The 27,919-nt window shown below is 49.4% G+C and overlaps 1 protein-coding gene across 7 annotated transcripts; it reads right to left on the reverse strand.

Moving 5' to 3' along the window:
- Positions 1-2,783: 2,783 nt before the first annotated feature.
- Positions 2,784-27,919, reverse strand: mrtfab (myocardin related transcription factor Ab). 7 transcript variants are annotated; one of them, XM_067244390.1, is made up of 20 exons: positions 27,841-27,919; positions 27,235-27,294; positions 24,481-24,666; positions 13,174-13,239; positions 10,282-10,337; positions 9,975-10,050; positions 9,646-9,798; positions 9,011-9,174; positions 8,718-8,861; positions 8,325-8,578; positions 7,878-8,046; positions 7,284-7,670; positions 6,158-7,132; positions 6,008-6,109; positions 5,665-5,871; positions 5,137-5,244; positions 4,881-5,021; positions 4,662-4,754; positions 4,351-4,411; positions 2,784-4,244 (listed from the first exon to the last, which is right to left on the reverse strand). In XM_067244390.1, the coding sequence occupies exons 3-20, from the start codon at positions 24,605-24,607 to the stop codon at positions 3,718-3,720; spliced, it is 3,810 nt and encodes a 1,269-aa protein (XP_067100491.1). In that variant the 5' UTR covers positions 24,608-24,666; positions 27,235-27,294; positions 27,841-27,919; the 3' UTR covers positions 2,784-3,717. The 7 variants fall into 7 exon arrangements, with proteins under 7 accessions (XP_067100491.1, XP_067100488.1, XP_067100487.1 ...); XM_067244387.1 differs by having other exon boundaries at positions 6,008-7,132; positions 27,885-27,919; XM_067244386.1 differs by having other exon boundaries at positions 6,008-7,132.

Below are 27,919 nucleotides of genomic sequence, written 5' to 3' on the forward strand. Positions count from 1 at the left end.
AATCCAAACTCTGTCCTATTGCTTTACTCCAATTAGTCTGAGCTGGCCGTCCCAGGGCGGTTTTGACAGAGGCAACTTTAGGGTCAATTCATTGATTATTAAATGATGACAACCTCTGTTTCAACTTTTCCCTGAACGTCCATTCCCTGATTTGTGCATTGATTTGATATATGTTCCATCGAGGTGACGAGCTGACAAAAATGGATTGTGCGTTTGTGTAGAGTAGGTGTCTGTGTAGTATTTTGTTTGTGGAAATTATAGTATTGAGTGTGTCTGTAGAAAGTATGACCTACTATGTATGTAGGTCTACCTAGAACTTGAGCCACCCTGTGGCCATCTTGTTGAAAGAACTAGCCATCCCATCCTGCCTTGTTTACAACACGTTCTCTCCTCCATTCCCATTTCATCTGTCCAAAAAGCCCTCCTTCATTGTCAGTGTCCACAATGGTCTACATTTTCCCCTAGTTGTGCATCTTTCTCCATCCACAAAAGGCTCTTTTTGTACAGACATGTGTGCTGAAGCAGCACCCCCCTCTTCTTTATTAACTTCCTCCTCAGTCCTTCTTACTCTTCTTCTGTAGCTGTCCCTCTAACCTCAGACCTCTTCCTGCCCCTCTCTCTCTACCTCTCGATTGAATTGCACATTGCACATCTAAAGCTGGCCATCATCCTCATCACTGTGGCATTTTTGCATAACTCTAACAGTTTGGAGACAACCAGAGGTTACATTAAAGAAAGGCTTGCGTAACTGGTCAATTGTGGCGAAGAGCTACCGTTACAACTGGATGTAAGGGTGGAGTTTCCATTAAGTAAACTGTTGACTCTTGTCCGTTGCTGGATAGGATTCAATGTGTCTATGTGAGCCTGCACTGCACTATAATGCACTACATACAGTGGCATCACCAGGGGGGGCCACGGCCACCCTGATATTACACTCTGATTGGACGGCAGTTTTGGAGATCTTCTGCCTTTCCTTTGAACAGTAGGGTTTATTGTTCCTTTTGACATCGATGAGGGCAGTGCGCCATTACTGTATGCAAAATTCTGTACTAATCCGAGCTTTATCTCCTCCCAGAATGTTTAGTTTGTTAATGGACTGTTAATGGATCTTCTTGTTGAGGTCTTACAGTACGTCTACACATTTTTCCCATCTCAAGCTAAATACTAAAAGCAGCAGCACACACAATCACATGCAGCCCGCTTTTCCAGTTCCCTTTACCCACGAGCCACATCTACGCCGACGTGTCTGAGTTCCACACAGAACTTGAGACTGTAGAGAGCAATGTTTAATTACATCTATGGCCTCTAGACTGATTTCTCTGAGGTCTTTGTGTGGAGCTGCCACCACCACGGCTGTTGCTATTGCTGCTGCTGTGGGGTACAGACTGGGTTTGTATGAGGAGTCGCTCAATTACACATAGGACACAGAGGACTGTCAACTCATGTCCCTGGAAGAGAGGGTAGGGCTTAGGGAAATGGAGGGGAGGGTAGGGTGGGGGTTCTATGCATGGGGGGGGGGGGGGGGGTGAAAGCTTGAGGATGATGAGGTCACTTTAGAATTAGTTTTCAAGTCAGTAAATACTGCTTGAGTCCACAGGGAAATAAGGGCTCCAGAATCAGGGCTTCCCCAAAGAATGTTGCAAATACCAAATTCAAAAAATGTTTCAAATATATATAGTGGCTAAATGAAAGAAAATGTGTTAAAAACATGGAGTTGTCTATGTGTAACAATGAAACATTAGCAATGCACCTTAGAAATATATCCTACTGTGTATGTGTGGATGTTTATCAAAAGCTAAATGGACACTGCAAGAGAGACACTCAAATCCCTCTCTCAGGCTAAAAGAAGGGAATGATGTGAAGAATGACATCCAGCTTTAACAGATTGTCTGGACAGATTAGAGGGAAAGGTTTTTAGATGAGTTGAGAAGAGAACATTAGGAAGGCAAGGGAGGGACAAATGAGATGAATTTGACACATAGAAAAGACTGTAGTCACTGTAGGATAGAGGGTGCATGAAGAACAAACTTTCACTGAGTTCGTAAGTGGATCAGTTATACATATCTGTTCCTGGCCAGATACATACCTTACAGCAGAAGTAATAACTTCCATAAACTACACCCTAATCTCATGAGGGTAGTGTAATTATACAGGAGTAATTAGAGAAGAAACATGCATAACATATTTCATAGTACCTATGGATGTGTTGCAAAACTACACCTAGAATGTGCCGCTTCACAATCCCTCTCCAGTTGAGTAACCCGCCTCTCTCTCTCTCTCTCTCTCTCTCTCTCTCTCTCTCTCTCTCTCTCACTCTCACTCTCTCTCACTCTCTCTCACTCTCTCTCACTCTCTCTCACTCTCTCTCACACACACTCTCCCCTGAACCCATCACTACATTCCTAATTAACTCTATTTTTGGTCAGATCCCTCTCCTGGGATGTGTCATAAACAGGCACAAAGAGTTTGGATATTTGTGTGAGAGAGGGAGACAAGGAAGGAGAAGAAATGAGCGAGTGAGAAGATGGAGGAAAAAAAGGCTGGAAGAGAGAAGGCCCAATACGGCTGCAATACAGCTATAGATGTTGTCATGTTTACTGGTGAAGGGGAAGGAGGCACTTAAGGTTTTGGAAGACAGGGTGTCCCTCTAGTGGCTGTCAACCTTAACTACATCAGGTTTACATATGTCTGCATCATTCAATGCATTTGATTATCTGCACAAAGAAAAAATAAGTCAGATTGCATTTAGGATGACGATGAACAAAATGGACAACAGGGACTGATTTTCAAGTTATCACATGATTTATTTTTTTTATATTTAAAAAAAAGGACAAGGTCCAAGATGTTTGGAAGCCTAGTCCAGACCCTTTATTTCCCTCTGCTAGTCTCTAAGCAACCAGGAAAAAAATAATATGGACAATCAATTATACACCCCATATACAGCAATGCATAGTGGTCTAGTGAACACCTTCAGTATTAACCAACCTCCAATGACGTGCAGTTCATCAACTGGTTTCCACCAAATGAGGATACTTTCATCAGCTAGTTTCCACCAATGAGGTTTATGGATAATTTTATCAGCAGGTTTCAAACAATGTTAGGGGTTATGACCAGATTCTCAGTCATTACATTATTTGTATTTTTTTTCATTTAAGTGCAAAGTTGGAGGCACTGGTCACTGGTTTTCGGCTTGCACTCCACTCCACCACTAGGGTGCGCTGTAGAGGTGAGCGTGACTCCACTGACATGAGAAGAACCTTCTACTTCTCGCGGAGCCTACAACTGCATTTCACAAACTGTGAAAATATTCTTGCCAAAGCAAACTTGGTGACAATGTCCTCCCGGCTCTTTGACTCCTTGTCATCATGGAAGGACACATTCTAACAGGAGTGCAGCCTCAGTTTAGCCAGCGTTACAATGGGCCGTGTAGCCAGGGGGGGTGGTGCTGTGGGGCGGTGCTCCAGGTCTCTACCTGTTGGTTCCTCTCTTCCAGCATAAGTGAGAGGCTGCAGTGGTGACGCCAGCATAGGAAGAGTGTGTTTGTGAGAAATAGAGATGGACTCTGTACACAGTGTAAGCTAGCTACCATGAGTGTGTGTGGTACAGTATTTTCTGTGTGTATGTGTGCACGCATCTTCATGTGTATGCTTTTGGGTATGTATTTGTTGTGTGTGTGTGTGTGTGTGTGTGTAAAAGTGTCTATGTTGACCTCCCAGGCTACAAGCAGGAGTCCCATTGCAGGTGTAGGTCCGTGCTGTCCAGAAAGTCTGCTGAGAACACACTGGTGGGGGCGTGAGGGCCCAGAGGGGCCAGGCTGGTGCCCCCCCCTCCTCCCCCCCCTCCTCCTCCACCACCACCCATGGAGATGTCGAGCCAGTCCATACTGTCCAGGGTGGGGTCTCCAAAGTCCAGCCCCCCCGCTTGGTGTGGGGAGAAGCCCAGGTCACTGGTGTCCATGGGGGAGGGGGTGTGGTCTAGGATACTAGAGCTGCTCAGCATTTGGCTGTGGAGGTCATCAATCAATGTAAGGCCCACGTCTGACTCCACCCCTAAAAGGGGCGTGCCCGTGGTAGTCTCCAGGAAGTCCTCCAGACGGCCACTTCCTGTGCAGGCGACGTGGTGGGAGGGCTCTGGGGGGGTTGGAGGGGAGAGGTGGAGGGGAGACGGGGGAGGGGATGGGGAGGTTGGGGTGGAGTGGAGGTGGGCGAGCGAGGGGTCAGGATTGGCCTTGAACCCAGAGATTTCTAGTTGGAGAAGAGACAAACATGTTACCAATACAATACAGATATGATGTGCTGGATATCGTTCACACACAGACAAGTGTCACAGCCAGCCTCTCTCTGCTCCTACCTCCACTCTTAAGCAGGATGTCAAACAGGTCATCCATCTGCTGGTAGCTCAGACCGTTCTCCTGGAGACGAGGACGCAAGGAGGACACATTAGACACAGTTCACTCAGTAGCACACATTACTGATGGCAGGGGTGCAGGCAAATTTAACAACAGTTCAAAATGAGAACTGTTGTTAAATAGATATCAATAGTAATCGATTGTAATCAACTGGATTACTGTGAGAGAGTACTCCTGAGATGAAGGAACTTGGAGGTAAGAAACGTGGGGAGATGGACAGAGAGAGAGAAAAGGAGAGCAGTGCGGGACATACTTTGGAGCGCTGAGTGGAGAGAGGGGAGGTCGGTTTAGGGGAGGGGGGGGTGAACAATGTGTGTCTGTCGTATGGCGGACACACCTCCTCCCCCTGGGAAGATGGAAGGGTCAGAATTGAAAAAAGGAAGGTTAAAGGTTGAAGAAAAGAAAAGAAATGAGTGCAGATGAGAAGTAGCAGCCGGGAGAGATTGCTTCCTGAGAGCACAGCCCTTCTTACCTTGAGAGAGGGAGGCATGGTGCTCTGGCTGTCAGTGTCTGAAGCCTCATCAAAGAAGGGCTGGAGATTGGGCGGGGCTGAAAGCGGCTGTCTGGGCTCGGACACGCCATTGGTCTCCAGAGGAAGACCCGCCTTCTGCCCCTGAGAGGGCGAATGAGGGGAAAATGATCAGAATCAGTGTCTGGAAATAGGCAGCCGGCACACTTGTAGAAGAAAACTCATTATTGTCATTGTAGTTTTGTTTTAGCCTCCAGACCTTTTTAATTGGCTGGCTCATGGGATCCGGCTGTTCTGATTGGGCTTCTGTACTGGAAGTCTGGGGAGGTGATTGGCTTGTAAGCTTGCTGGGGGTTGACTGCAGTCTCTGTGTCAGGAGATAAGGGAAAGCTGGAGTCACCACGACATTGCAAGATACATTTACATTTAGTCATTTAGCAGACGCTCTTAACAAGAGCGACTTACAGTAAGTACAGGGACATTCTCCCTGAGGCAAGTAGGGTGAAGTGCCTTGCCCAAGGACACAACGTCATTTAGCACGGCCGGAAATCAAACCAACAACCTTCTGATTAATAGCCCGACTCCCTAACCACTTAGCCATCTGACCCCCTATTTAGCCAAATGATGACTAACCCTAAACCTTAACAAAGCCAGTTGTTGTATATCAACAGAGTTGAAGGTGACAGTGTAGGTGTCATTATCTACTGTATAGGGAACGCTTGAAAGAAAGTTTTGACCAACTATCTCACTCTCCTTACATCTTTTCAGTTTCCAGCACCACCCCTACCTGAAGAGTAATGCGTCCGTTGCTTTTTCCCAATGAGGATACGCTGTTCTGGCCATCAGGACTGTGATTGGTCAGTGCTATTAAGTAATGGTTTCCATTGCCGTCGGTGACCAGGGTGGGTGCGGTCTGAGACTTGAGGAGGTCCAGTGAGATGGTCTGGGTAGACACCTGGGTGCCATTCTGTTGGCTGATGAAGACAGGGGTGACCTGGACCGGGAAGAACAACAACACCATCCAATCACTGGGCTGCACTGAGTGATGGAGATGATTAAGAGTTCAGCAAACACTTTTGAAGCCATGGAGTGATGTCATTCTGAAGCTGGTCTGTGTGGTGTGTGTTTACCTGTTGTGTGGATACAGCCTGCTGTTTCTGCTGATGTCTCTGGGTCTTCAGCTGTCTTCTCTGCTGAGCCTGGCTCTGCCTCTGGACCTGGCATGGTTTAACCTGGGTCTGGACCTGGGTCTGGACCTGGGTCTGGACCTGGGTCTGGACCTGGGTCTGGACCTGGGTCTGGACCTGCTTGACTTGGACCGAGGTCTTTGCCTGGTTACTCTGGATGGTCTGGAGCTGCACCTGGGTCTGAGCTGGCTTCCCCTGTACTTGGGCCTGGGTGTTGGCCTGCTGGGCCTTGGCACTGGCCTGGGTCTGAAACTGGGCCTGGGCTAGTTTCTTCTGGTCCTGGAGCTGCTTCTGTTGGGTCTGCTGGATGATGAGCTGCTGTAGCTGCTGCTGTTGCTGTAGCAGGATCTGAGCCTCTGTCTTCTGCTGCGGCTGCTGCTGCTTCAGCAGGACCTTAGCCTCCTTCTGCTGCTGGACCTGCTGTTGCTGCTGCTGTTGATGCTGCTGATGTTGCTGGACCTGCAGCCGGTGGATCTGCTGCAGCTTGAGCAGTGTCTGCTTGGAACACTGGGCGGGCTGAGTCTGTCTCTTCACCTGGCATTCATCCTGCAGTCCCTCCATCCCCTCAGCCTCCACCTCCTTCTTCACCTCAACTATCAACCCATTGGTCTGGGCAGGGGGGTGCAGGGCTGGGGCAGAGGGCTTGGGCAGAGGAGCTTTGGTGGGGGCCTCTACACAATGGCTGACGCCCAGTGTTGCACTCCCCTCTCCTACCTCCATCTCTCCCCCTCCCCCGGTCTTCCCCTGCTCCAGCTGGGAGCGGAGGGTCTCCACCAGCCTCTGCTTCTGCCTCAGCATGCGGGTAAGCTCCTCAATCTGCTTGTCCTTCTCCTGGAGCATCTGGTCCTTGTCCAGGGAGGTGGTGTCCATGGCCTGCCCTTCCGAGGGTTTTTGTCCCGGGGCTGGTTGGGCTGTGGGGCCCGAAAGTAGCGGGGCTTTGGAAAAGCTGCATGAGGACTGGAGATGCCTGTGGTTTTCTTCTTTGACCTGGGGAGTGAGAGGGAGTGGGGGAGGTCCGGGGTGCTGGGGGGAGGGGTGGAGGGTGAGCTGGGTCAGAGGAGAGCTCACCTTGGGGAAGGGAGGGGAGGAGGGGTGAGGAGAGGAGAAGAGGTTAGATCCCATCTCCTGTGAGGATGACTGGATGGATATTAGATATAACTTTTAGCCTGGAATATCTGTTTTTCCACACAATTCCCAGACTAAACTAGGCCAGACTCACCATCTCTCCAAACATGTCTCCATTACAGCTGGTCTCGTCAGGGCTCATGGCCGCCAGAGAACGTTCCGATGGAGAGGGAGACACTGGCGGGGAAGAACTGGTGCTACCAAAACGCATGATCCGCCCTGGGGTCACATTCTGGGCCAATGAGAACGATGCCACTTTAGTGCTAGGCTCTGCCGATTGGTGCGCGAGTGTGGTAGTCCCGCCCTGGCTGGTAGGAGCAGGCTGGATTGTGCTGGACTGTGACTGGCAGGGTTTGGGGCCTGCAGGGCTGGCTGAGGAGTCCTGCTGCTCCTGATAGTTTCTCAGTCTCTCAATCAGGTCGTTCTTGGTGCCGGAGACGGTCAGACCTCGCAGCTTGAGCTCCTGTTTCAGCTCTGCCACCTGGAGGACAACACAGGTATTACTACATGGCTGGATGAACTCATATTGTAGAAGGGGCTTTGTTAATGGGAGAGAACACTGGGAAACAAAAAAAAACCAGAATGTGGTTGATAATATATGAATGTTACTACACAGGGTTATTTTGTGTGGTTTTGCAGTGTGCTACAGTGTGTAGTATGCAATGTGTTTCTCTTCGGCGCTCCTCACCTTGAACTCGTCCAGGTTGGCTGGCAGAGTCCCTGGTTTGGCCCCTCCCACGGAGGCTTGGCTCTGACGGCTAGCTGCGCTCTGACTGGAGGGGGCCGGCGTTGTCGTGAGAACACTGCGTGATGGGGAGGGTCCGGGGTTGGATGCAGGAGGCTGCTCTGCAGGGGGTCTGAGGGGAGGGAAGGAACAGCAGTGTTCAGCATGGAGAGACTGGGGTGGCGGGGAACACACATGCATTTAGACCAGTGGCCTTCAACCCTGGGCCTCCGTTGGGCCACTACCCTGTATGTTCTAGATGTTTCCCTGCTCCAACACCCCCCCGATTCAAATGAAAGGCTTCTGCAGAGCTTCATAACGACCGCTTCATTTGAATCAGGGGCGTTGAAGGCCGCTGGTATAGACGCACCCACACCCTTCAGTCTGGCGTGCCCCCAGCCCCTGTCTTACTTGGGCGGAGCGGGCAGGATGGTGTGGTAGTTGTAGTGCTGCTGCTGCTGGTTGATGATCTGCAGCTGCAGGAAGAGCTGCTGCTGCTGCAGGATCTTGGCGTAGGACGAGTCCAGCTGGGGGGGCGGCTCCCGCTCCGCCTTCTGGTCCGGGGAGATGTACTGGTGGTACTTGAGCTTCTTCACCTTGGGCTTGGTGTCCTTGGCCTTCTTAGGGCGCTGGGGGTGCCGGTCCGAGCCTGACTTGGAGTGGGACTGGGGGAGGGCGATGGAAAAAGAAGTGTTTGAAGGTTATTAAAATATTCTTGTCTAAAAAAAACGATGTCTCTCAGCTCCTAAGCACAGCATCCATATTCCGACACCAAAAGAGTTTTGGGGAGTGCAGACATCTTACCTTGCTCTGACCAGTAGTATTACGGGAAGCCACTGGGGTCGGCGCCCCACTGGTCATCTTCAGCTGGGGGGAGGAGTCTGTGCCGGTTAGCAACAGTGGTGGAGGTGGTGGTGGTGGAGGAGGAGGCGGGGGCTGAGAAAGGAACTGAAAAAGCATCCAATGAGTCATGACAAGGAATTTTAATAGTCTAGAATAACAGACTTATAAACTCTTGACTGGATACCACATTCACACAAGACATACATTCAGATCAACTGTCACCATCTACATTCAAATGGAAAAGCGGTTTGTACCTGCGTGGGGGACACGTCTCCGTTCTGGGTCAGCATGTCAGAGGGTGACACCTGGGAGACAGAGCCCATGGGAGAGTCGTGATTGGCTAGCTGGTCCGGAGACAAGGCATCGCTGCTGTCCTCGTCCAATGAAGAGCTCTCCCCTCCGGCCCCCTTCGGAGAGTCTGAGAGAGGGAGGGAGGAGGGTTACCATGACCACAATAACTGCAAGTCTACTATGTTTTTTCACCTTATTTAGATAAACAAATCTTTGTCTGAAGGCATGTTGTCAGGGACCTGCTGGCCTTCAAAATAGAGGTCCAGTCAATCAACAGGACATTTCTACAATGCGTCTTCAGTTAACTAATGTGCAGGAGGGATTCCTCAGGTTGGTAGTGGTGATGATTGACAAACACACAACCACACCACTTAAGTTTGTTTTTCGCAGCAACGAGAATCACAGTTGGAGATGGTTACACAACAAGGATGGCAGATGCTGAAAGCTGTTTAACAAACACCGTGGCCAACATTTAGCAAGAGGACAAACACCAGTATTGTGACACCAGAGAGATGTGTAAGCATGACTACACTCCTAATGCAGTACTTGTGGTGCGTCTTGCAAGGTGTGTGTGCGCGCGCGTGTGTGTACTACACACCCAGGAGGCAGTTGACCGGCACGGGCAGGATGTTCTTGTGGACCAGCTCTATGGGCCCTGGCCTGTGGGAGATCTTGTCGTTGAGGTCGTCGGCCAGCCGGGCTCTCTTCAGCTGCAGCTGCTTGGCCTGCAGGGAGGGCTCTGCCGACGTCTCTGTGTACACCACAGCACCACACAAACACACACGAGTACTTTACTGGGCTCTGAAACGAGTCACTTATGGGCACACAAGTACTTCGTTGAGATACAGTAGTCGTTGCCCGCACAATAGACAAGTCATTTGGTGCAGTACCCTATTAGCCCCTAGAGGGGCGCTGTAAGACACTCACCCTCCAGAATGTGCATTCTGACCAGCTCAGAGCGCTCAGGGCGACTCCTGATCTTCCTCTTCAAGTAGTCCTCAGTCTGAGGGCGGCGCAGGAGAGGGAGGGGGACATGGAGGGAGAGTGGAAGATGAGGTGGGGAGAGTTGGCCCAAAGAGGCGGAAGGCGAGAGGACAATGTACAGGGAAAAAGAGTACGGAAAGGAGAACGAAAACACCCAAAGAAACGATCCATGAGAGTTTCAGAGAGAGGGCGCACACCTCGACTTGCTCCATCGATATGAATGAAGAGACGGAGAAACACTGAGACTCACCCTGGCTCTCTCCAAACTCCTCCTCTGCTCATGAAAGGCCGCCGGACTCTTCAGCGCTGTACGGAGAGAGGGATGGAGAGATGGGCGAGGTGTAGAAAAGCGAGGGAGGAAAGGGAGAGGCATTACATAGAGGAGATTGAGACGCACAGACAGGCAGGAGACAGCTCAGAGTTCTACTAGTGGCTCTGGCGGGACTTCGGCTGTTTTCGCAGACTAAGTTCCCAAACTGCTTTAGAGGAACACACAGTCAAAGCAGAACTGGTCCGGTCAAGCTAAAGGTCAGCCGTCGGTCTTTTACAGGACAGAAAGGCGGGGCTCTGTGCATAGCCCTCTGTGCTTCATTTACCACAACAATGGTATGGTATGTTCACCTCCTGCACCTGAGCATTCTGGGATAACACCTTACAGACTATGGAGGGCTTTCAACTATGGATTGCAGTGTCTCCAACCTGCACAACAAATGTAACCTTAAACTATTTTCAAGAAGTAACAATATGGTAACTAATAAAGGAACGTGTCTCATGCTATAGTTCCTCCAGTCTCAGTCAATGTAAAACATACAGGGGGTAGTCAGCTCCACTGAAGGGCTTGCACACGAACAAAAGGAAAACGAGTGGCGATGACAGTGATGTAACTCCTGATTGAGCAAGGGGGGGGGTGATGAAACCCGCTTTATGAAGTGTGAGTTCACATGGGAGGGGTTAGGGTGGGTCAGATGAGATGAGAATGAATGTGCAGGAGTGTCCATGTTTGTGTGTGTGTGTGATGCATGGTGTGCCTCGGGGCGCTCTTACACAAACTCTCTGGGAGTTTGTGTAAGAGCACACTCATCCGTGTGGATGTGGCGTCTGTAAGGTTATCTGGAGGGGTGTGTGCAGGGGGCCATGATGGCTCACCTCAGAGGGAGACACAGGGGTCTTCTCCACAGGCATGAATAGGGAATAGCCGACCATGGGACTACTGACTGACTCGCCTCGCATCAGGCGACATGTGATTGACCTTATGGCCTCGTCTTTGGTAAACGTCATCATCCCAAGCCCCCTCTCCGTTCCTCTACTAACTCTCCTTCTCCTGCCCTCTCTTCTTTTGCTCTCTCTCTCCCCTCTCCGTTTATCAGCCGTAACTCATCCTTAGCCTGGAGCGGTAGGGAGGGATTGAAACACAGGCTCTCTTGTGTACAGCAGAGAACACCATGCCCCCCTGCAGTGTGATTACAAGACACTAGAGCTCCTACAATCCTCTGACTCCACAGGACCCTGCTGTAATAGGCTTGGCCGTGTCCACAGCCTGTCTCTGGGGCCGGCGAGGCCTCCTCGTCTGCAGACAGATGGACGTCACTAAGGAAGCTGCATGAGCTCTGCTAAGCCCTCACAAAGTCCCGAGGTCTGTCTATCTCTATCAGTCTGTCTGCATGGTCCCAGGACAGCAAACAGGCAGAGCATGACAGGCAAGCCAGGTGATAGGGCCCTCAGGAGAGAGAGGCAGGCCAGGTGATAGGGCCCTCAGGAGAGAGAGGCAGGCCAGGTGATAGGGCCCTCAGGAGAGTGAGGCAGGCCAGGTGATAGGGCCCTCAGGAGAGAGAGGCAGGCCAGGTGATAGGGCCCTCAGGAGAGAGAGGCAGGCCAGGTGATAGGGCCCTCAGGAGAGAGAGGCAGGCCAGGTGATAGGGCCCTCAGGAGAGTGAGGCAGGCCAGGTGATAGGGCCCTCAGGAGAGTGAGGCAGGCCAGGTGATATGGTGGGACAAGATGGGACAGGACAGACAGCCAGACAGGATAGACCTGTGTAGCTGTACCTGGTTCCCCGGCTTCAGACCTGTTACACTGAACCAGGACCAGCCTGACACTACACCTTCTTACTCTGACCTAATCTCAACCTGCAGCTGCCTGGCAGAACTACTACCCACTGTCATTGACTAGGACATACTGTGATACACTTTGAGTGTACTAGACTTAGAGTATCTTCTCCCTGTGCCTACTGTTAGTGCAGAAGATCTATGCTTTACTTCCTCCTTCCCACAGGCCGCTTTCCTCTCCTTTTATCTCCTCTTCCTCTTCTCAAAACCCAACACTTTGAACAGGAAGTGACAGAAGAGGAAGCTGGTATGTTTGGATAACAGCACAACAACTCACACTCACACACACAACAATTCTGCATTTCTATACAACACAAATTCAAGACAGTACAACGTAACTATACACAACACCGCACCTCTTACATCAATGGAGACTGGAGAATGTAGAAGCCAACACAGATCAACACAGGATCCAGCACAACCAGAATCCTGCAGACCCTTCTCTTCTGCACACTGCCCCAAAATTGGCATAAAATGGGCCACAGTGAAGCAGGTCAAAGCAAACCAGGCTATGGCTCCAACATAGACCACATCACACCACGAGGCAGAAGAGTGTGTCCCACGCTCAGGGTTAACAGCAGAATTAGCAAAGTGACCAAAAATAGCACGACGCATCATGATCGTGTCTCTGTCGATAGCTAGCAACGCTCTGGGTCTGAGAGCTGGCCTATATGATCGCTATAGGTCTAAATGACACAAATGAACAGTGAAGGGTTTCAGGTCAGTAAGTATTTACATAATGCCCTGCTCTCCAGTCAGACCTGGGGCATTAATGCTTGGTCTCTCCACCACTCTACCAGGAAATGACATGGACACTTTCTGCAATGTGTAGATTGCACCTGTTTTGGAATTTGGATTGTGCTCTGTTCTAGAATGGTGTGAGCATTCTAGAATTTGATGCCAGTAGAAGGCAGGAGGCTCTAGGGAATGCTCAGACCATTCCGGAAGAGCGCGCACAGGCAGCAGTCCACAGAGTCACGGCCTGAGCGGGTCAGTGCGGAGTGTGCAGAAGGAGAGACGGTAGGGGAGATAAACTTACGTGGCATGATTCCTTGGCTGACCAGCTCCTCGCGCGTTCGTCTCTGCTGTAGTTTGAGCTGGAGGACTGCATGGGGACAGAGGGGGGGGGGGAGGGGGGGGAGAGGGAGAGTCAGCAGCAGTCAGGATGTGATAGAGCAGCAGTGGGGGTCGTCCTCCTCAGGGTAGGGCTGGAATCCCTCTGTGGTCACCAGGCCAGCGAACGGCTCCCAAGGTAGACACACAGTGTCAGCGCACAGAGCAGGGCTGAGCGCAGGGCAGGAACCTGCTCGCTGTTTTGTTCTCTGGTTTCCCCTCCCTCACTTTGTGTGTGACAGAGGAAGAGGGAACGGGGAGGGCGGAGTGGCATCACACACTTCCTGTTGCTAAACTCTTTCAAATTTGTACTGTAACACATGCATGCACACACACACACACACAGACACACACACACACACACACACACACACACACACACACACACACACAGACACAGACACAGACACAGTATTGATGTGCAAGTGGGAGGGATGGGGGCGGGGCAGAACAGGCATGAGACAAACTTCAGGCCTCACATGCCGCCATTTCAAAACAGGAAGCACTAGTTACATAACAGACTCAGAGAGAGATGGCAACAAGACTGTCACATGGTCGGCCAGCCTACCTTCCCTCAGAACACGGTTCCTCCAATGTGCTAAATGCTCTTTCCCCCCTCTCCTGCATAGCTTAGGCTAAATTACATCAGTACAATCAAGAGCATCCCGAAATCGATTATGAGTTTAACTACATACTGCAGAGGTTGAAAGACCCACCACTGGCCTATGTCTCGATGTAGACTCTGACACTTTTGGGGAAGTGAAGTGAGCCTGTCAATTATCACTGATCATTTAACCAACACAAAACACACAGCACACATCTCTCTTTCCGGTCTCTCTCTCTCTATTTCACTGTCTAGATGAATTTCAATCTGCTTCCAGATTGAGATCGTTCTGTGCAGAAACAGTGTCAGCACAAAACAATGTTGGTCTTTGAAAACAGCAGGAAGTATAGTAACTGGAGAACATACATTCGCTGACATTAAACTGCAGGCCTGTCAAAATAATCTGAAGGGAAATACCAGTCTTTAATCATAAACATCACAACACAAATGGTTGTGGGAAGTCACAGCAACCTGTTTTGCTTGTGGCCTACAGCATGTATTTATAGGACGCCTTGAAACAGAAGGCTACTGTTGTTGTCTCTGTGTGTGTGTTTATCGGCGCGCTTCTCCGGGGCAGCGCTAGCGTTCCCGAGGGTCATGGGCAGCCACGCGCTGCACCTGTTGGTGCTGACACCATGACATCACCGAACAGGGTTCCTGTCCCGGCCAGTCAGCTGCTGCGACCTTCATCTGCACAGCACCATGGGAATTAGAGCCTCCTGGCTGTCATCAGAACTCAGTTTGCGTGTGTGCCAGCAACACATTAAATGGCCCCATCCACGTTTTACACCTCAGACTCCCAAACACTGAACCCACACATTCCTGTGTGGGTTCCCAAGGTGTACAACCTTGGGAAACGTGCTAAGGCATGCAGCGGTATGGATGCCATGCCTCTTGGTGCTTCCAACGAGGGGGATCTATTTCTGAAAGGAGAATCTTACACTTTCCCTCTATCACATCTTTCCCCCCCTCTCATGTACTCACAGATGGGCCACTGAATTATTTCTCTCTCACTCCCTCCCTTTCTCACTTGCACCACCACATCCTCCCGTTCCAGGGCCTGGGTGAGGTCACACCCAACCCTCCCTTTCTCACACCAAACCACTGCTGTGCACCCGCGTGTTGCTGGCCATGCAGGCCTGAGCGGTTAGGGAGAAGAGGACCGAACGACAGAAGAGAGGAGAGGAAAGAAGGCGAGGGAGGGGACGGGCAGAATGAAGGAGAGCAGGAAGGAGGTTTCTGGTTAACAACTTCGACGGCAACAGGGAGGAGAAGAAGAGAGAAACACATGATGAAGGAGAGCGAGAGAGAAGGCAGGATGGAGAGATTGTCCACGCGCAGCAGAGACAAAGAGACGGCACAGAGGAAGAGAGGCGCCTGACAGACAGAAGGAGAAAAGTAAGACGGGTTAGAGGCAGAGAGAAACACAGATATAGACCGGGCTCTGAGAAAAGGAGAGACAGATGAGGGCTCTCTGTCCAATCTCCTGTTGTCTGTCCAACAGAGGGCTCAAGTGTCGTTAGACCTAATTAAACATGTCTGCCTGGCTCTCCTTCGTCACTGTCCCACAAGACCCTGCACCTGGTACTGGAGACACACACACACACAGCTGGCACAATGAAGCATATTCATACTCACACACACAAATACACACCTCATAAAGTTCCTTGAGTAAAGAGTAGGCCACACACCCACACACACGTAGGCATAGGAATACTTTTGCCAAGAAGGGGAACGATAATCATTGACCTCATCACTTGGATACTGGCTGATTATTACACAGTAGTTTGCTACCAGAGTGACAGACCACTACATAGGCTGAGGAACAGCCACACAAATGTTTCGCACAAAGCTGACAACCGCTCGTAGGACATGAGGTTATTAACCACACTGACAGAAGCGATTGCCCTTGGAATCAATCTCAGGCTACTGCCAAATACACCACCAACTAATGAGGTAAAAGAAACATCTATCTTAACAGACACACACAAATGGATCATTCAGGATTTTCTCCTTGTGTCTTTACTGAGCATGTGCGGTGCTGAAGCCCACCTTCTTTTAGATTGTGATAGGCCTGTTTGTCCAAGTCCAGGTCCGGCTTCTCCTCGCCTTCTCCCATTGGAGGGGACCCCAAGGGGGAGAGCTCGAAACACAGACTGTGATTGGTGTCCAGCATGATCCTTCAAGGTTCAGGAAATCGATTATCCCCTCAACATTGAATGTTCAGTGGAAAGGAGCGGAGTTTTGAATGTATGTAGGTTTTGGTGAAGGACGGGGGGGGGGGGTTAAGATTCTCCCTGTTCTTTAGAAAGAAGACCACATGAAGATCCCGCTAGCTTCACTCTGTGTCCCTGGGAATGAGAGCTCCTTATTCAGGGGTCTCTGAGGTCCTTGTTGAGAAGAATCAGTTTGACATTAGAGAGCATCAGTCTTGCTTCTCCTTGATGTAGGTTCCCGCTTTGTCTCTCCTGTAGTCTATCTTCCTTTCCCTCTACTTCCCTCACTGTCCCTATGCTGTGCCAGTCTGGGAGTCACGACACTGCTATCCCTCTGAAGTGGCCGAAGACAGGTGGAAAGCAACGAGGGCGTCGTAGAGATGAAAACCCCAAAACACGAAAAGGAAAGAGGAAACGAAAAGAGGGCAGCAGCTGAGGTGGAGAGTGCAGCAGAGAGTGCAGCAGAGAGTGAGAGATCGCTCTGGTTGCAGCACCCCACACACACGCACGCACACACACACACACTGCCTGTGATTGGCCTCCTGCTCAGCTGTTGCCATTCATTCAGTGCTCCAGTGTGAGTTGCTGCCACAGAGATCCCTTCCCCTCCTCCTGAGAGCAGCTCGCAGACCCCAGCCCTGGGAAGCAGAGCAGCTTGTTGATAAACAACTAAAACACACAGACAGGAACCGCGCTGGGTGAACGTATGACTGGAAATCTCCTTCGTGTTAATAGTAAAACGATGTATGTTTGAATTTCAATCTGTCATTTTCATTACCTCTTTGCAACTATATTCAATTTCTGCTAGTTTTGCTTCTCTGACTATTCAAAAAGCACTAGAAGGTACTGGAGAGACAGGCACTGGGCTGGGGCAACTCCAACCGTCTGTGTGTGTGTGTGTGTGTGGGACCAGATTGACAGATTCCCTGATAGTGACTACGAGCCCCCCCCCCCCCCCCCCCCCCCTCTCTGTTTTAAATAGTCCAGCCAGCTGGCCATACGGGGCTATATTCAGCTCTGTATCGCCTGTGAGGGCACTGGATAGGGTTACTTACAGACACACACAGGCTCCATAGGGTGAAATATTAACACATTCACACACTGCTTGCTGTCATACACTGTGTTGTATCGAACACAGTTAAAGACAGGTAGGTTGTTCCTACGAACCCTCACTCCATAGCCAGGGCACTTCCAGAAATCATGACTTCATAGCTGATTATCTGATCAAACTGGCAAGTTTATGGCAGATGATGATGAGGACATGGAGGCTATCAGAAATGTCATCTTGATAACAGAGTACAAAGATCATTTGAAAGAAGGACTGCAAAACAAAACCCCTGAATCTATTTGAGTGAAGTAGACACCTTAGTCAAACAAACACTATTCTACTAAAACACGAGTCCACCAAGCTAATACAGACTATATGACTCACAGTCTGTCCATGATAGCAGGACTGACTCAAACAGACTGTGTGTGTGTGTGTGTGTGTGTTGGAGCAGTATTCCCATTACCAGTTCGCATTCATTTGACACCTGGATGGTGAATAGATAGGTGTGGAGGTGTCTTATCAGCAGTATCTATAGCCTACTTTTCATCTCTCACTCACATGGTCGCTCTCCATTCAGTTCATATTATGACACCTCAACGCTGTGTTTCCCTACACAAACACACACGCCAAGGTGTCTCTGTACACTAGCTGCAGTTACGCGCACACACTCTCCCATTACAATGACCTCAGTGCCATTAATTCACTTCCTCCTTCAAAGAATCTCAATCCAAAACAAAGTGTGATTCACACCATCCCCCCTCCCCCTCCCCCCCCCGATTGAATTCTCAAGAGTAGGCTGAGTGTTTACATTTGGACGTGATTTGGTCTCTTCCTGTTCCTGTGTGTTTGTTTACTGTGTGTTCCACACCTCTCCCCACCCCCCACGAGAGGGGGTTCTCTGCTGAGGCACACGTCAGCACTGGAACCAACTGAAACGAAGAAAGTGTGAACCGAAGCCCACCAACACCATGACCAGGAAAGGCTGTCAGGGGAGACCGCTGGTCACCTGAATGAGGAATTGTGTATTGAGAGGGAACTGAGCTACGAAAAAGTAAAAGTTTGAACAATGAGTAAGTGTTGGTGGCACACACAAACCCGTACACACCTCCACAGACACAGGAGCAGGGCCCACTGTCGACGTGGGATCTCGTAAACAAACCCAAACAGTCTGTGTAATATTCAGTGCAACCAGGAGGTGTGTAATAAAACTCAAGTCTCAAGAAAGTAATCAGTGTTGAAGGACACACACAGACAGACACACACACACACACACACAAACACTCCAGTATCAGCGTTCTATTGATCCTTTTCTTTACAGAGAAGGCCTATGGTTGGAATTAAAGCCAGGTCTACCAGGCCTGGGCCAAACAAAGACTCTGTGCTGTGGATGAAGGTGTGGCTTGTCCCTGGTGGAGCAGGATTATTACAGTTCCTGAGAAAAGAGTCGTGTTCACCTGAATACCCACACATTGTGTCCTGTGGGGTCAGAGTGTGCAGACACATCAGCACCTCACCATTATGCAGCCTGAAAACAGTGACAGAGCGAGAGAGAGCGAGGGAGAGAGAACTAGAGAGAAGAGAAGAAGAGAGGGGAAGAGAAGATAAGTGCAAAGGCTACAGGGCTGACAAACACAATACAGTGTAAAATGAAAGAAGAGGGAACTAGCCATAGGTTGCGGGTCGGGTGTTGAAATACAGAGAGCAGCTGGCAGCTGTTAGCTTTTGAAGTCATATAGCATGAGGGAGGGAGGGAGGGCAAGAAGGGAAAGCAGGGAGGGAGGGCAAGAAGGGAGAGCAGGAGGGAGGCAGACAGCAACAAGGTTTTAGGAACCAGAAACACACACAAGGAGGGGGGGGGGGTGTAGAGAGAAGAGAGAGAGGAAGAAAAAGGGGGTGTTCCTCATGCAGGCTGTTTTAGCCAGACAGTGTTACATAAGCAACATCTGAAATCATTTTGTTCCAAATCCCCAAACCTCATGGCCCACTTTGCAGAAAACCTATCCTCTGCCTCACTGACAGTTCAGACCTTTACAGGGACAAAGAGAAGAGAAGAGAAAAAGAAAGCGGATGAGGACGGAGAAAGAGAAGGAAAGGTTTTGTCACGTGGGAAAATATTCAATTTTGTTCTAGAAAGAGAACAGGGGAGGGACAGTGTCTGGGTTGTGTCAAACAAGTCAGCATGAGCATCTCTCTGATGTATACCCCTCTTCACCTGCAGGGGGCGTCTCATTTTGTGGGCGTCTCATTTTGGTGCCGTCTCCATGAAGACTGATCGCTATCACTAGGGCAACATTCTCACTAGATTCTTCAAATTGTAGATAACAACCAGGTCTTACGTAACACGAATGGTTTATCTGTGAGATTTCTTCTGGTTGGCTGGCTTTCAGGGCTGATGTGCGAAGAGATTTCAGAGAGGGAGGGTAGAGTTTTACAAATTCAACGCCATCAGGATCTTAAGCTAACGGGCAGCAAATGTGTAGCTAACAAACAAACCTGACACACACAACAAGGCATTCTGTTCATAAGTACATACTGTACAGGCACCACCAGGTACCAAGTCATGCATCCGGCTACAGTCAGAGGGAAAGTTGCTTTCAAATAGGTGTGTTTGCCTATTGTCGTGTGAGTGAGTGAGTGTGTGTGGGTGTGTTTATATGTGTGTGAGTGTGTAGACAGGTAGTGTGGTCATAGCGCTGATAAGATATCTGTTATGATGAAATTCACTGTAAGCTTGTGGGAGGTAGTGAAGGGGGTAAACACAGGCATGGTTTACACCACAGACTAGTGTACCTCCTGTTGTTATCCCTACTGCTTCATGTGGAGGCAGCACCCACGCGCACGCGCACCACTTTTCGAGAACCAAGTATCACAGCATCATGGACTTGTGTGTGTGTGTGTAGAAAACACTGTTCTGCACTGTGTGTGTGTGTTCTTCCAGCATACATTACTGTTGCTAGGACTGTGTGTGTGTGTGTACACGTGTGTATCAGGGTCTGTTTATGTTTGGCAGAAGCAGCACTTTCTATAGCTGAGGGCTGCAGATCCTTGGAGACAGCCTGATAAATGTCTCGTAATAAACCTGAGAACAGTGTTATCAGTGAACTAATCACAGCAGTGATGCTCAAACTCTACCTTCTGATGGACCTGGAAATATGCAGGAGCCTGTAAGTGCATGTCAATGTCTCAACAGAGGTACATTGGCTGTGTGTGTGTGTGTGTGCCAACGGGCATGTGCGACTGAAGAGGAACCTAAACTAAGCACCTGATTAATGCGTGTTCTGCCACATGTTAATGCCTGTGTGTTTACTGGACCAGTGACAGAGAGACTTTGAAATCCACATACTTCCTGCCTGTCAGTACAAACCAGAGAGAACAGAATAGGAGGGAGAGAGATGGATAGAGGGAAGAGAGCGAGGGAGGGGGGAGTCAGACGGGGGAGAGGCCGTGGTGTTACAGTAGAAGACACAGCTGTGTTAGGGGTTGTGCAGTCGTCTGAACCCCCTGCCCTCACCCTCATCCCTCCATGCCCCCCTTTGCAACAATTCCCGCTCTGCCCAAACCCAAGCCACTCTTTCCCCTTCCTTTCCTCATACCTCTCTCGGCTCTGTCTCTTCCTCTGGAAGAATGTTGGGTCTGGTCTGTCCTGGTCTGCGGCTGCTCTCCTCCCCACCCTGTTACATAACAACCTTACAGCTGGGCTTGGGCTAACTAGTTTAGTTTCCATTTAGCCATGCCATTCTCCATAGGCTAACTAGAAGCTGCCTCTCTCCTCGCTCTGCCCATACAGAGCTATGGGGAGGGGGGAGGGTTAGGCTAATATTTTCCATGTCTAATTGTAACGTCAAAGTGTCCCTCCGCCCTAGGCTATACACCCTGACCTCTCGCCAGCAACAACACAGGTCTCCCAGAGCTCCAGCGTCAAGCCCCCCCCCCCTCGCTCTGACACCTTGACCTCTGCTCCGACAGGTCACCCCCCCTTCTCTCTCCCTATCTTTATTAGCACCACCCCAAAACTAGCAAGTAGCCAGACTGGTTAACATGACAAGACCTGGAGGATGTCCCCCTCCCCCCCAACTCCCTGACCTAACACAGACTCTGGCTGGAGGTATTCATCTAAATAACTCATGTGCCCGAACAGGCTGAACTGATTCCAAAACCATTTGAACTTTCAAACCAATTCATTAAAGGAATAGGCCTAACTGTCAAAACAGTCTTCACAAACATTACCTTAGGAAGAGCGTGTTCCTCTAAACCAGCGTTTCTTAAGGGATGGGTCGCGACCGAGCTCTAAACTAATTAGCAAAAATGCCTGTCCTCTTGTCTCCAGGTCTGGTCACGCCTGCCGGGGCAGAGCTACCTGTTGCATCCCCCTCTACCCCTCTATTACCCCCCCCCCCCCCCAGCAGGGCCCTGCCCTGTCCCAGACAGATCCTGAGGGAGTGGTGGGGAACCAGCTGCTTTCAATGAGGGGTTGTTTCTGAGAGGACTATCTATCATCCTTGCTGACCCACCCACAAGCAACACCCAGCCCCTCGCCTCCAGCAACAGCCAGCCCACCTCAGCCCCTCGCCTTCGTCAGAACCAAAGCCCTTCTCATCCTCCAGCCCTCCTCACTCCTTCCCCTGACTTGCAGCCCCCTCGAGTTTCGCACCCTGGGCCGTCTATCCTGTGTCTGACGTTAACTCAGACTTATAGAAAACAGACACATCTGGGGAACTTGTACAGCCTTTACAATCCCACAATGGGCTCTGTCCCACCGCACCAGTTGAAAAATCACACTACACTCCCAAAATACCACTCTGCACTCTGGGTCTCATTGATTCTTTTATTCACATGATGGTGACAAGAAGAAGATGATTCTAGAATACACCTCGTGACCCAATAGAAGCATGTTGCAGGGCAGGAACCTTCAACCAGAAGATAACCGGAGAAATAACATGTAGTGCTTTTTCTCGAGATAACCTACCCTGCGAAACTTTCACTTAATGCTTAACTGCGCAGTATATACTTCTCACAGTGGAGTTCCCCGCCATCAACAACAACACACAGAGGCAACAGGTACACAAACACCTGCAAACACACACATACACACTACACGCACAGCTGAACTTTTCAAACATAGTATTGTTAGCACTGTTATTACCTGGGTGTATTGCCATATCCCTGTGTAGTCGCAGAGTTCAACCGTCCTCCAGGCTCAGCGAGCCATCCTCCCACACAGAATGCCAGGAAAGTGTGTTTGTCGGTTGGGTAACGTTCCCGGACCGGAAAGGTTTTGCTGAGAGAGAAGACCCACTCTGTCCCCCCCCCTAGTAATACGGGTTCACCTCAAGATCCAGAGTGTGGAAGTCTGCTAGCAGTGGCTGCACCCGATCTCTGCTGCTACGGTCTGCGAGTGTGTGCACGCCCTGACACCGTTTCTTGTTCCTTATTGCTCTTTGGATTGCCAAAGCCTTGAAATCCCAACCTTTCTCTTAGGCAACACCTACTTTTTTGAAAGCAGAGATATGTGTGCTTGAAATCAAGAAGGTTACTCTGGAGCTCAGTTTAGAGAAGAACTCAGAAGAAGAAAAAACTGTCTGGTGCCCAACCACAGTCCAGCTCACCGTGAGGCCCCCTTGCTTCAGTGCTAACCCTACCCTCCCACCTTCTCTTTCTTTTCCCCCTCTCTTCCTCTTTCCTTCTCTACACAGTTACGCAATCTCTCCTTTGAGGCTACTCCCCCCCCCCCCCCCTTCCCCTCCCCTCTCCTGCTCCTCCTGTTCTTCCCCCTCTGAGACCCTTCCCTGACTGGGTCTTCTGGTTGAGATGATCTCTAAGTGCTCTTGCACATTCTTTTCTAGGATGACCAGAGTTGGAGCACCTTACTAGGATTCAGGGACGGCCTGTCACAAGTCATAACACTCGAGCCTGAACTATCAACACTAACCCTATCCTCATTTCTCGGGCACAGTATTGCCTCCCCACACAGACAGACATCAACACTCCTTGACGCAGCACCCTAAGATTCGATGCTATTCTATCCTAGATTGAAATAGACCTGAAAACACTCCACTAAACAAAACACTGTCTGTCCCTCCAACTCTCTCTCTGTTTGGTGCAATTAGCAGATACTTGAACATGACGGCAGAGACTGTATAAACATGGACGGCTGCCATAACTCTGGCATTTGAGTCCCCCCCCATCCCCGATCAGAGACTTGGTGTGATAGGACAGTGAGAAGGTCCTGGTCCTGCTACGACATGTCTACCAGCAGCAGTCTGCGAAGTGTGAGGAGCATCCAGCCCTGGGAAGGGAGTGTTTAAACAGGGTGTGGTCGCCGTGGGCTACGGCAATGTGTGTGTGTGCGGAGACTGAGAATGGGGTGGGGGGGAGTTAAAGACTAACACGTAGCTTAGGGTACAGTTTCCTCACTTTAAGGCTCTATGCATCACTGCCATTACTCCCACCTTATAGGCAGAAGTTATTACTTTCCAGCCTTTGTAAATCTTCGAGCCACTCACCCCCACTACATGGAAAGGTGCAAAGGTTCACAAGTTCTTCAACTTGACCCTCAGATCTAATCAATGCACGGTAAAATCAATATGCAGCAGAAAACAGGATGTCCGCCACCCATTTAAGAACAATGAACAGCTTGACAGTCTTGATTTGTTCCAGCTGAGGTACTGCTGAGGCTTACTAACTGTTTAACTGTGTACAAGGAGCCACACACTCACATGTTTATAACAGTATTACATGCACAGAGATGCCTGTACGGTGCGTCAGCCTTCACATGAACCAGGAGGGGTCTGGAGTGCAGGAGCAGGATCCAGCCTGACCGAGACCCCTGAAACGTTTGAGTCTTATCTAAACATGTCTGAGAGGATCACCATGATCTACGATCAGCAGCTACTACTGACGTCACTGGTGTTTCCTCACACACACACACACACACAAACGCCTCTTCTGACCACCTAATCTGTTTCCTGTAAACGCCCCCTGGGGAGAGGTAAGCTGTCCAGTGATATGAGGAGGAGCTGCAGGTACAAGCCCGACACTCCCCTCCTGCTTTACACTCTGCTCTCCTACAACCCTGTTATCACGGTCACGTTAACGGGTGTTGTGGTGGAAATGCCATGTATGTAGCCGGGCTATAGTAGCCCAAACATAAGGACGCACTGAACTGCAGGTAATGCCCCTACCTGTTGCCGGAACTGGATTGGATAGAAATAACCGAACCAGGAACCGTTAAAACAGTTTGAACATTTTGTAAATATGAATTATGTTTCGAACTGGCTTTCTTGACGGATGACATCCAACACTGGTTCTTTCACACAGTGGTTCTCCGGGGGGTTGGAGGGAGGTTAGCGAGTATCACTGACTCACCGTTCTTCCTCTCCCTCAGAGGCAGCAGCTTTGCAGCGGGATGAAGGGACAGTTCCTGAAGCTCACTGGTCACCGCTTCGCTCTGTGGGCTGGGGGCGGAGCCTGGCGCCCCAGCGACCAACATCATGCCGAGACTTGGCTCCTCCCCATTTGGGGGCTCCAGCGTTGCCAGGGTGACAGATGGACCTATAGGACACCAATTACAACAAGTGGTTTTGGTTTGGTGCTTGCAACTATGGGCCTAGTTTAGTCATTCCTAGGCTATAAACAGTATATCAAACAAATGACATTCTGGATTTTATCACTGTCTATTGTAACAAAACAATGGCAAACCCCTTCATTTTTCAACCACATTTGAACTTTGCACCACAGGTATTTCTTCATGCACTGACAATAGAGATTTCTATAACAACGTTCTTACTGAAATAGACAAGGAGTGCGTGAGGATCGAGTCTTGATCTGTATCAACGTGCATTACAAGGCAGAAACCTAGCATCAAGAACAGGCCTTAAGCGACAGCTACTCTACACGCTGACACAGAAACCCTGCTACTCTGCCCGTCTGACAGAATTAAGAGAAGACAGAAATACAAGAGGGTGTGTGTGGGGGGGCAGACATGTTTCCCCTCCCTCCTCCTAAAGCAGGATAGGGGGAAGAGAGGAGGACAGACGAGCAGAGAGACAAGAGCGTGGAGCAGGCCAGAACACGCTGGTGAAACACTAAGCATGTCATTGTGCTCCGTACAATTCCAAGAAGTACGTGCCACACAGTAAAAATGCTTGGCTGCAGGATAGGGCTTTCCACCACCTGCAGGTTTTCCTTCAGGGTCAATGTTGCAAGCCAGGACTTCACTGGGAAAACAAGTCCAGGTATAAAAAAACAACACTTAAGTCCTGAGGCTCAACATTTCTAGGTGGTTTGTGATAGTTCCATGAAAGGTACCTCCCACTGTTAACCAACTGTCCACCTCGACTCAATCAGAAGACTCCTAACTGCAGGATGGGCGAGGCAGTGTATAGTCAATCTTTTAGCTTTTTAATTGAAAAAACAACATGCATTTACTTAACTAAATACAACTTAGCCACACATACTGCTACAGTATAAAGAGGCTCATGCTAACCCTCACTAATGACTGGCTGACAGTGGTAAAGGCATTCAGACTCCCTGGTGTGTTGTGGTCCTGTTTATCCCTGTTGGGAATTGCAATGACAGCACAGTAGGCCTGTCAACAATGAGACAGTGTTGTCTGAGCACACACAAACATGCTATAACACACACACAGTGTCATAGTATACCCTTTAGGTCTCTCCCATTCCCTTTCTATTCCCCTCCCTCCCTTCTCTTTTGGGGTGCGGTGGAGGTATAGCATCACAGCTCCTAACATTTAGCAGTCTGGGCAGGATACACTGGTTCTGGCAACAGCAGGTTCTGGAAAAAAACTACCACTTTATGTGGTCCTGTGGTGAGGAAGTCCAGTCCGGCCTCCACTCAGACAGACCTACATCACCTAGCAACCAGGACAAAAAAAGCCTTACACAGACGGGCCTCAACTGGGTTGGTCTGTTGCAGACAATAATTGGAATCTCTACATATCGATCATTTGAGATTAATCACAAAAGCCATAGAATGACCACATGAAGACATCAGCTGTGGCCTAACCCTATGAAGATCCCCCCCCCATCCACCGTCCCACTGCAACAGTCACATTTACCTTATCAGGGGTCTGATCTCACAGTTGAAGAGAAAGCTTTCAAATGTCTGTGAAACAGGTTAGCTAGCAGTTACTTGGGACTAATTCAAGATAAGGAAGACTCAGAAACTGATGGCAGTTGGCTTAAGAATCCTGTCTGCTTTTAAAGCCCAACTGTTGGCATAAATAAAGGAAAGCAGATTTCCATTACCAGCAGCCTTGTACACGTTTGATATGACACCCCATTGCTGAGCACGCACAGTACTCTAACGAGGTTGAACGTTCACAAAGGTTTGAACAGATGGCTAAAGTCATCTGAATCAGGTCTGACCAACTTGCTTTAGAGATTGTCTAAGTGCTGCTGTGAAATGAACACATTCACAGTCTTCTGAGCAAGGCATAGTTCCTCACTGACAGCCATAAGAACCCCACTTTGAAACCTAGGAATGAGGAAACCCAATGACATTTCTGACAGTTTGCACATGGGAAACTACTGTGCTATTGCTGTCCAACTTTAAGGCTACCTTAGGTGCATTTTTCTTTCAAATCCCCTATGCTTTTGTGAGTCTGCCACAGTTACCATTACATCTCATTCATTTAGAAGACGTTTTTATCTGAGACATGCACTGAATATGCACTGTAGACCTGCTTCCTCATCCCTGCTCGTGCACCTATGTTCCTGACCGAGCCCTCATCCTGTCCAGGGTGGTGTTGTTCTGACACAATGCCTGGGGGAGGGATGACGAGTTTACTGAAATACCTCATCCGCACGCCTTCACTAGTTTGTATGATCCAGCTTCACACACCATAACTAAAGTGCACACCTACCCTTATCGCCCCCTACCCTACCTGGTTGGTAGATTTTAATACACACTATAATGCAGTTCACATATTAGATATATTTGACATGTGTAATAGCTGCATAAATAAATAACAACATCGAGAATGCAATATCCTGCATTAAAAAATTCAGAAGATTGATTGGCAGCAGCAGTCGAAGCCACATTCCAATACATGAACATGAATATAAGATCTGAATCGCGATCTGTATAAGTGCGTCTTACCTGTGCGGCTAAATCCTTGAAAACATGAGAATTTTCATTTCAGCAGAGCTTTGACGACTTCTGGAGTAAAAGATGACAAAGACAGACAGTGCCGTAAGTTACCTTCAACGCCAACGAGTATTTACCTGAGCCAGTGCCAGTGCAACTAATGAGGCCGTGAGATTTTAGACATATCTGATATAGTCTTGGTTTTTTTGGTTAGTCAAATCCAAGAGACAGCAGGCCCAGCTAGCCACAGATGTCAGTTAGCTAGCTAGCTAGTAGTACGCAGTGCCAGTGAGCAGCTGTTATGATGTGCCAAAATAGACCAGCAGACTATTGTTAACAAACTACAGTAGTCTGGCACTCAGGCTCCACCTGAATAATAAACCTCGGAACGATTAAGTTATCCAATATATAGCTAAACGCTTAAACTAGTCACTGCACGAGTTTCTGTGGTCCGCATAAATTAGACAACGTTCTAGACAAACCCAGTCAGACAGAAAGCTAACTAGTTAGCTTAGCCTTAGCATAAACAAGTAGAGATGCTGTTGCAGGCTGTCTGTGTCACGCGGCGAATGGCGTTGCTGTAAATGTTTGTTGCTGATCTTCAGAACAGCAAATTACCTTTATCTATTAAGTTATATCAAAGTTGTAATCAATGCGCGTACCCAGACTACTTATCAATGCCGCTATCTTTGGTGTT

Source organism: Osmerus mordax, chromosome 10, assembly GCF_038355195.1.
Source record: "Osmerus mordax isolate fOsmMor3 chromosome 10, fOsmMor3.pri, whole genome shotgun sequence".
Classification (NCBI taxonomy): domain Eukaryota; kingdom Metazoa; phylum Chordata; class Actinopteri; order Osmeriformes; family Osmeridae; genus Osmerus; species Osmerus mordax.

Excerpts from the sequence above, each read along its gene's own strand:
- mrtfab (XM_067244387.1), bottom strand. The coding sequence starts at position 24,607 with ATGATGTTGGTCGCTGGGGCGCCAGGCTCCGCCCCCAGCCCACAGAGC. Across the intron at positions 8,047-8,324 it reads ATCCTGCCCGCTCCGCCCAA|ACCCCCTGCAGAGCAGCCTC; the intron begins GTAAGACAGGGG and ends CCCTCCCCTCAG. Across the intron at positions 5,022-5,136 it reads TGAGCCAGCCAATTAAAAAG|GGGCAGAAGGCGGGTCTTCC; the intron begins GTCTGGAGGCTA and ends TCGCCCTCTCAG.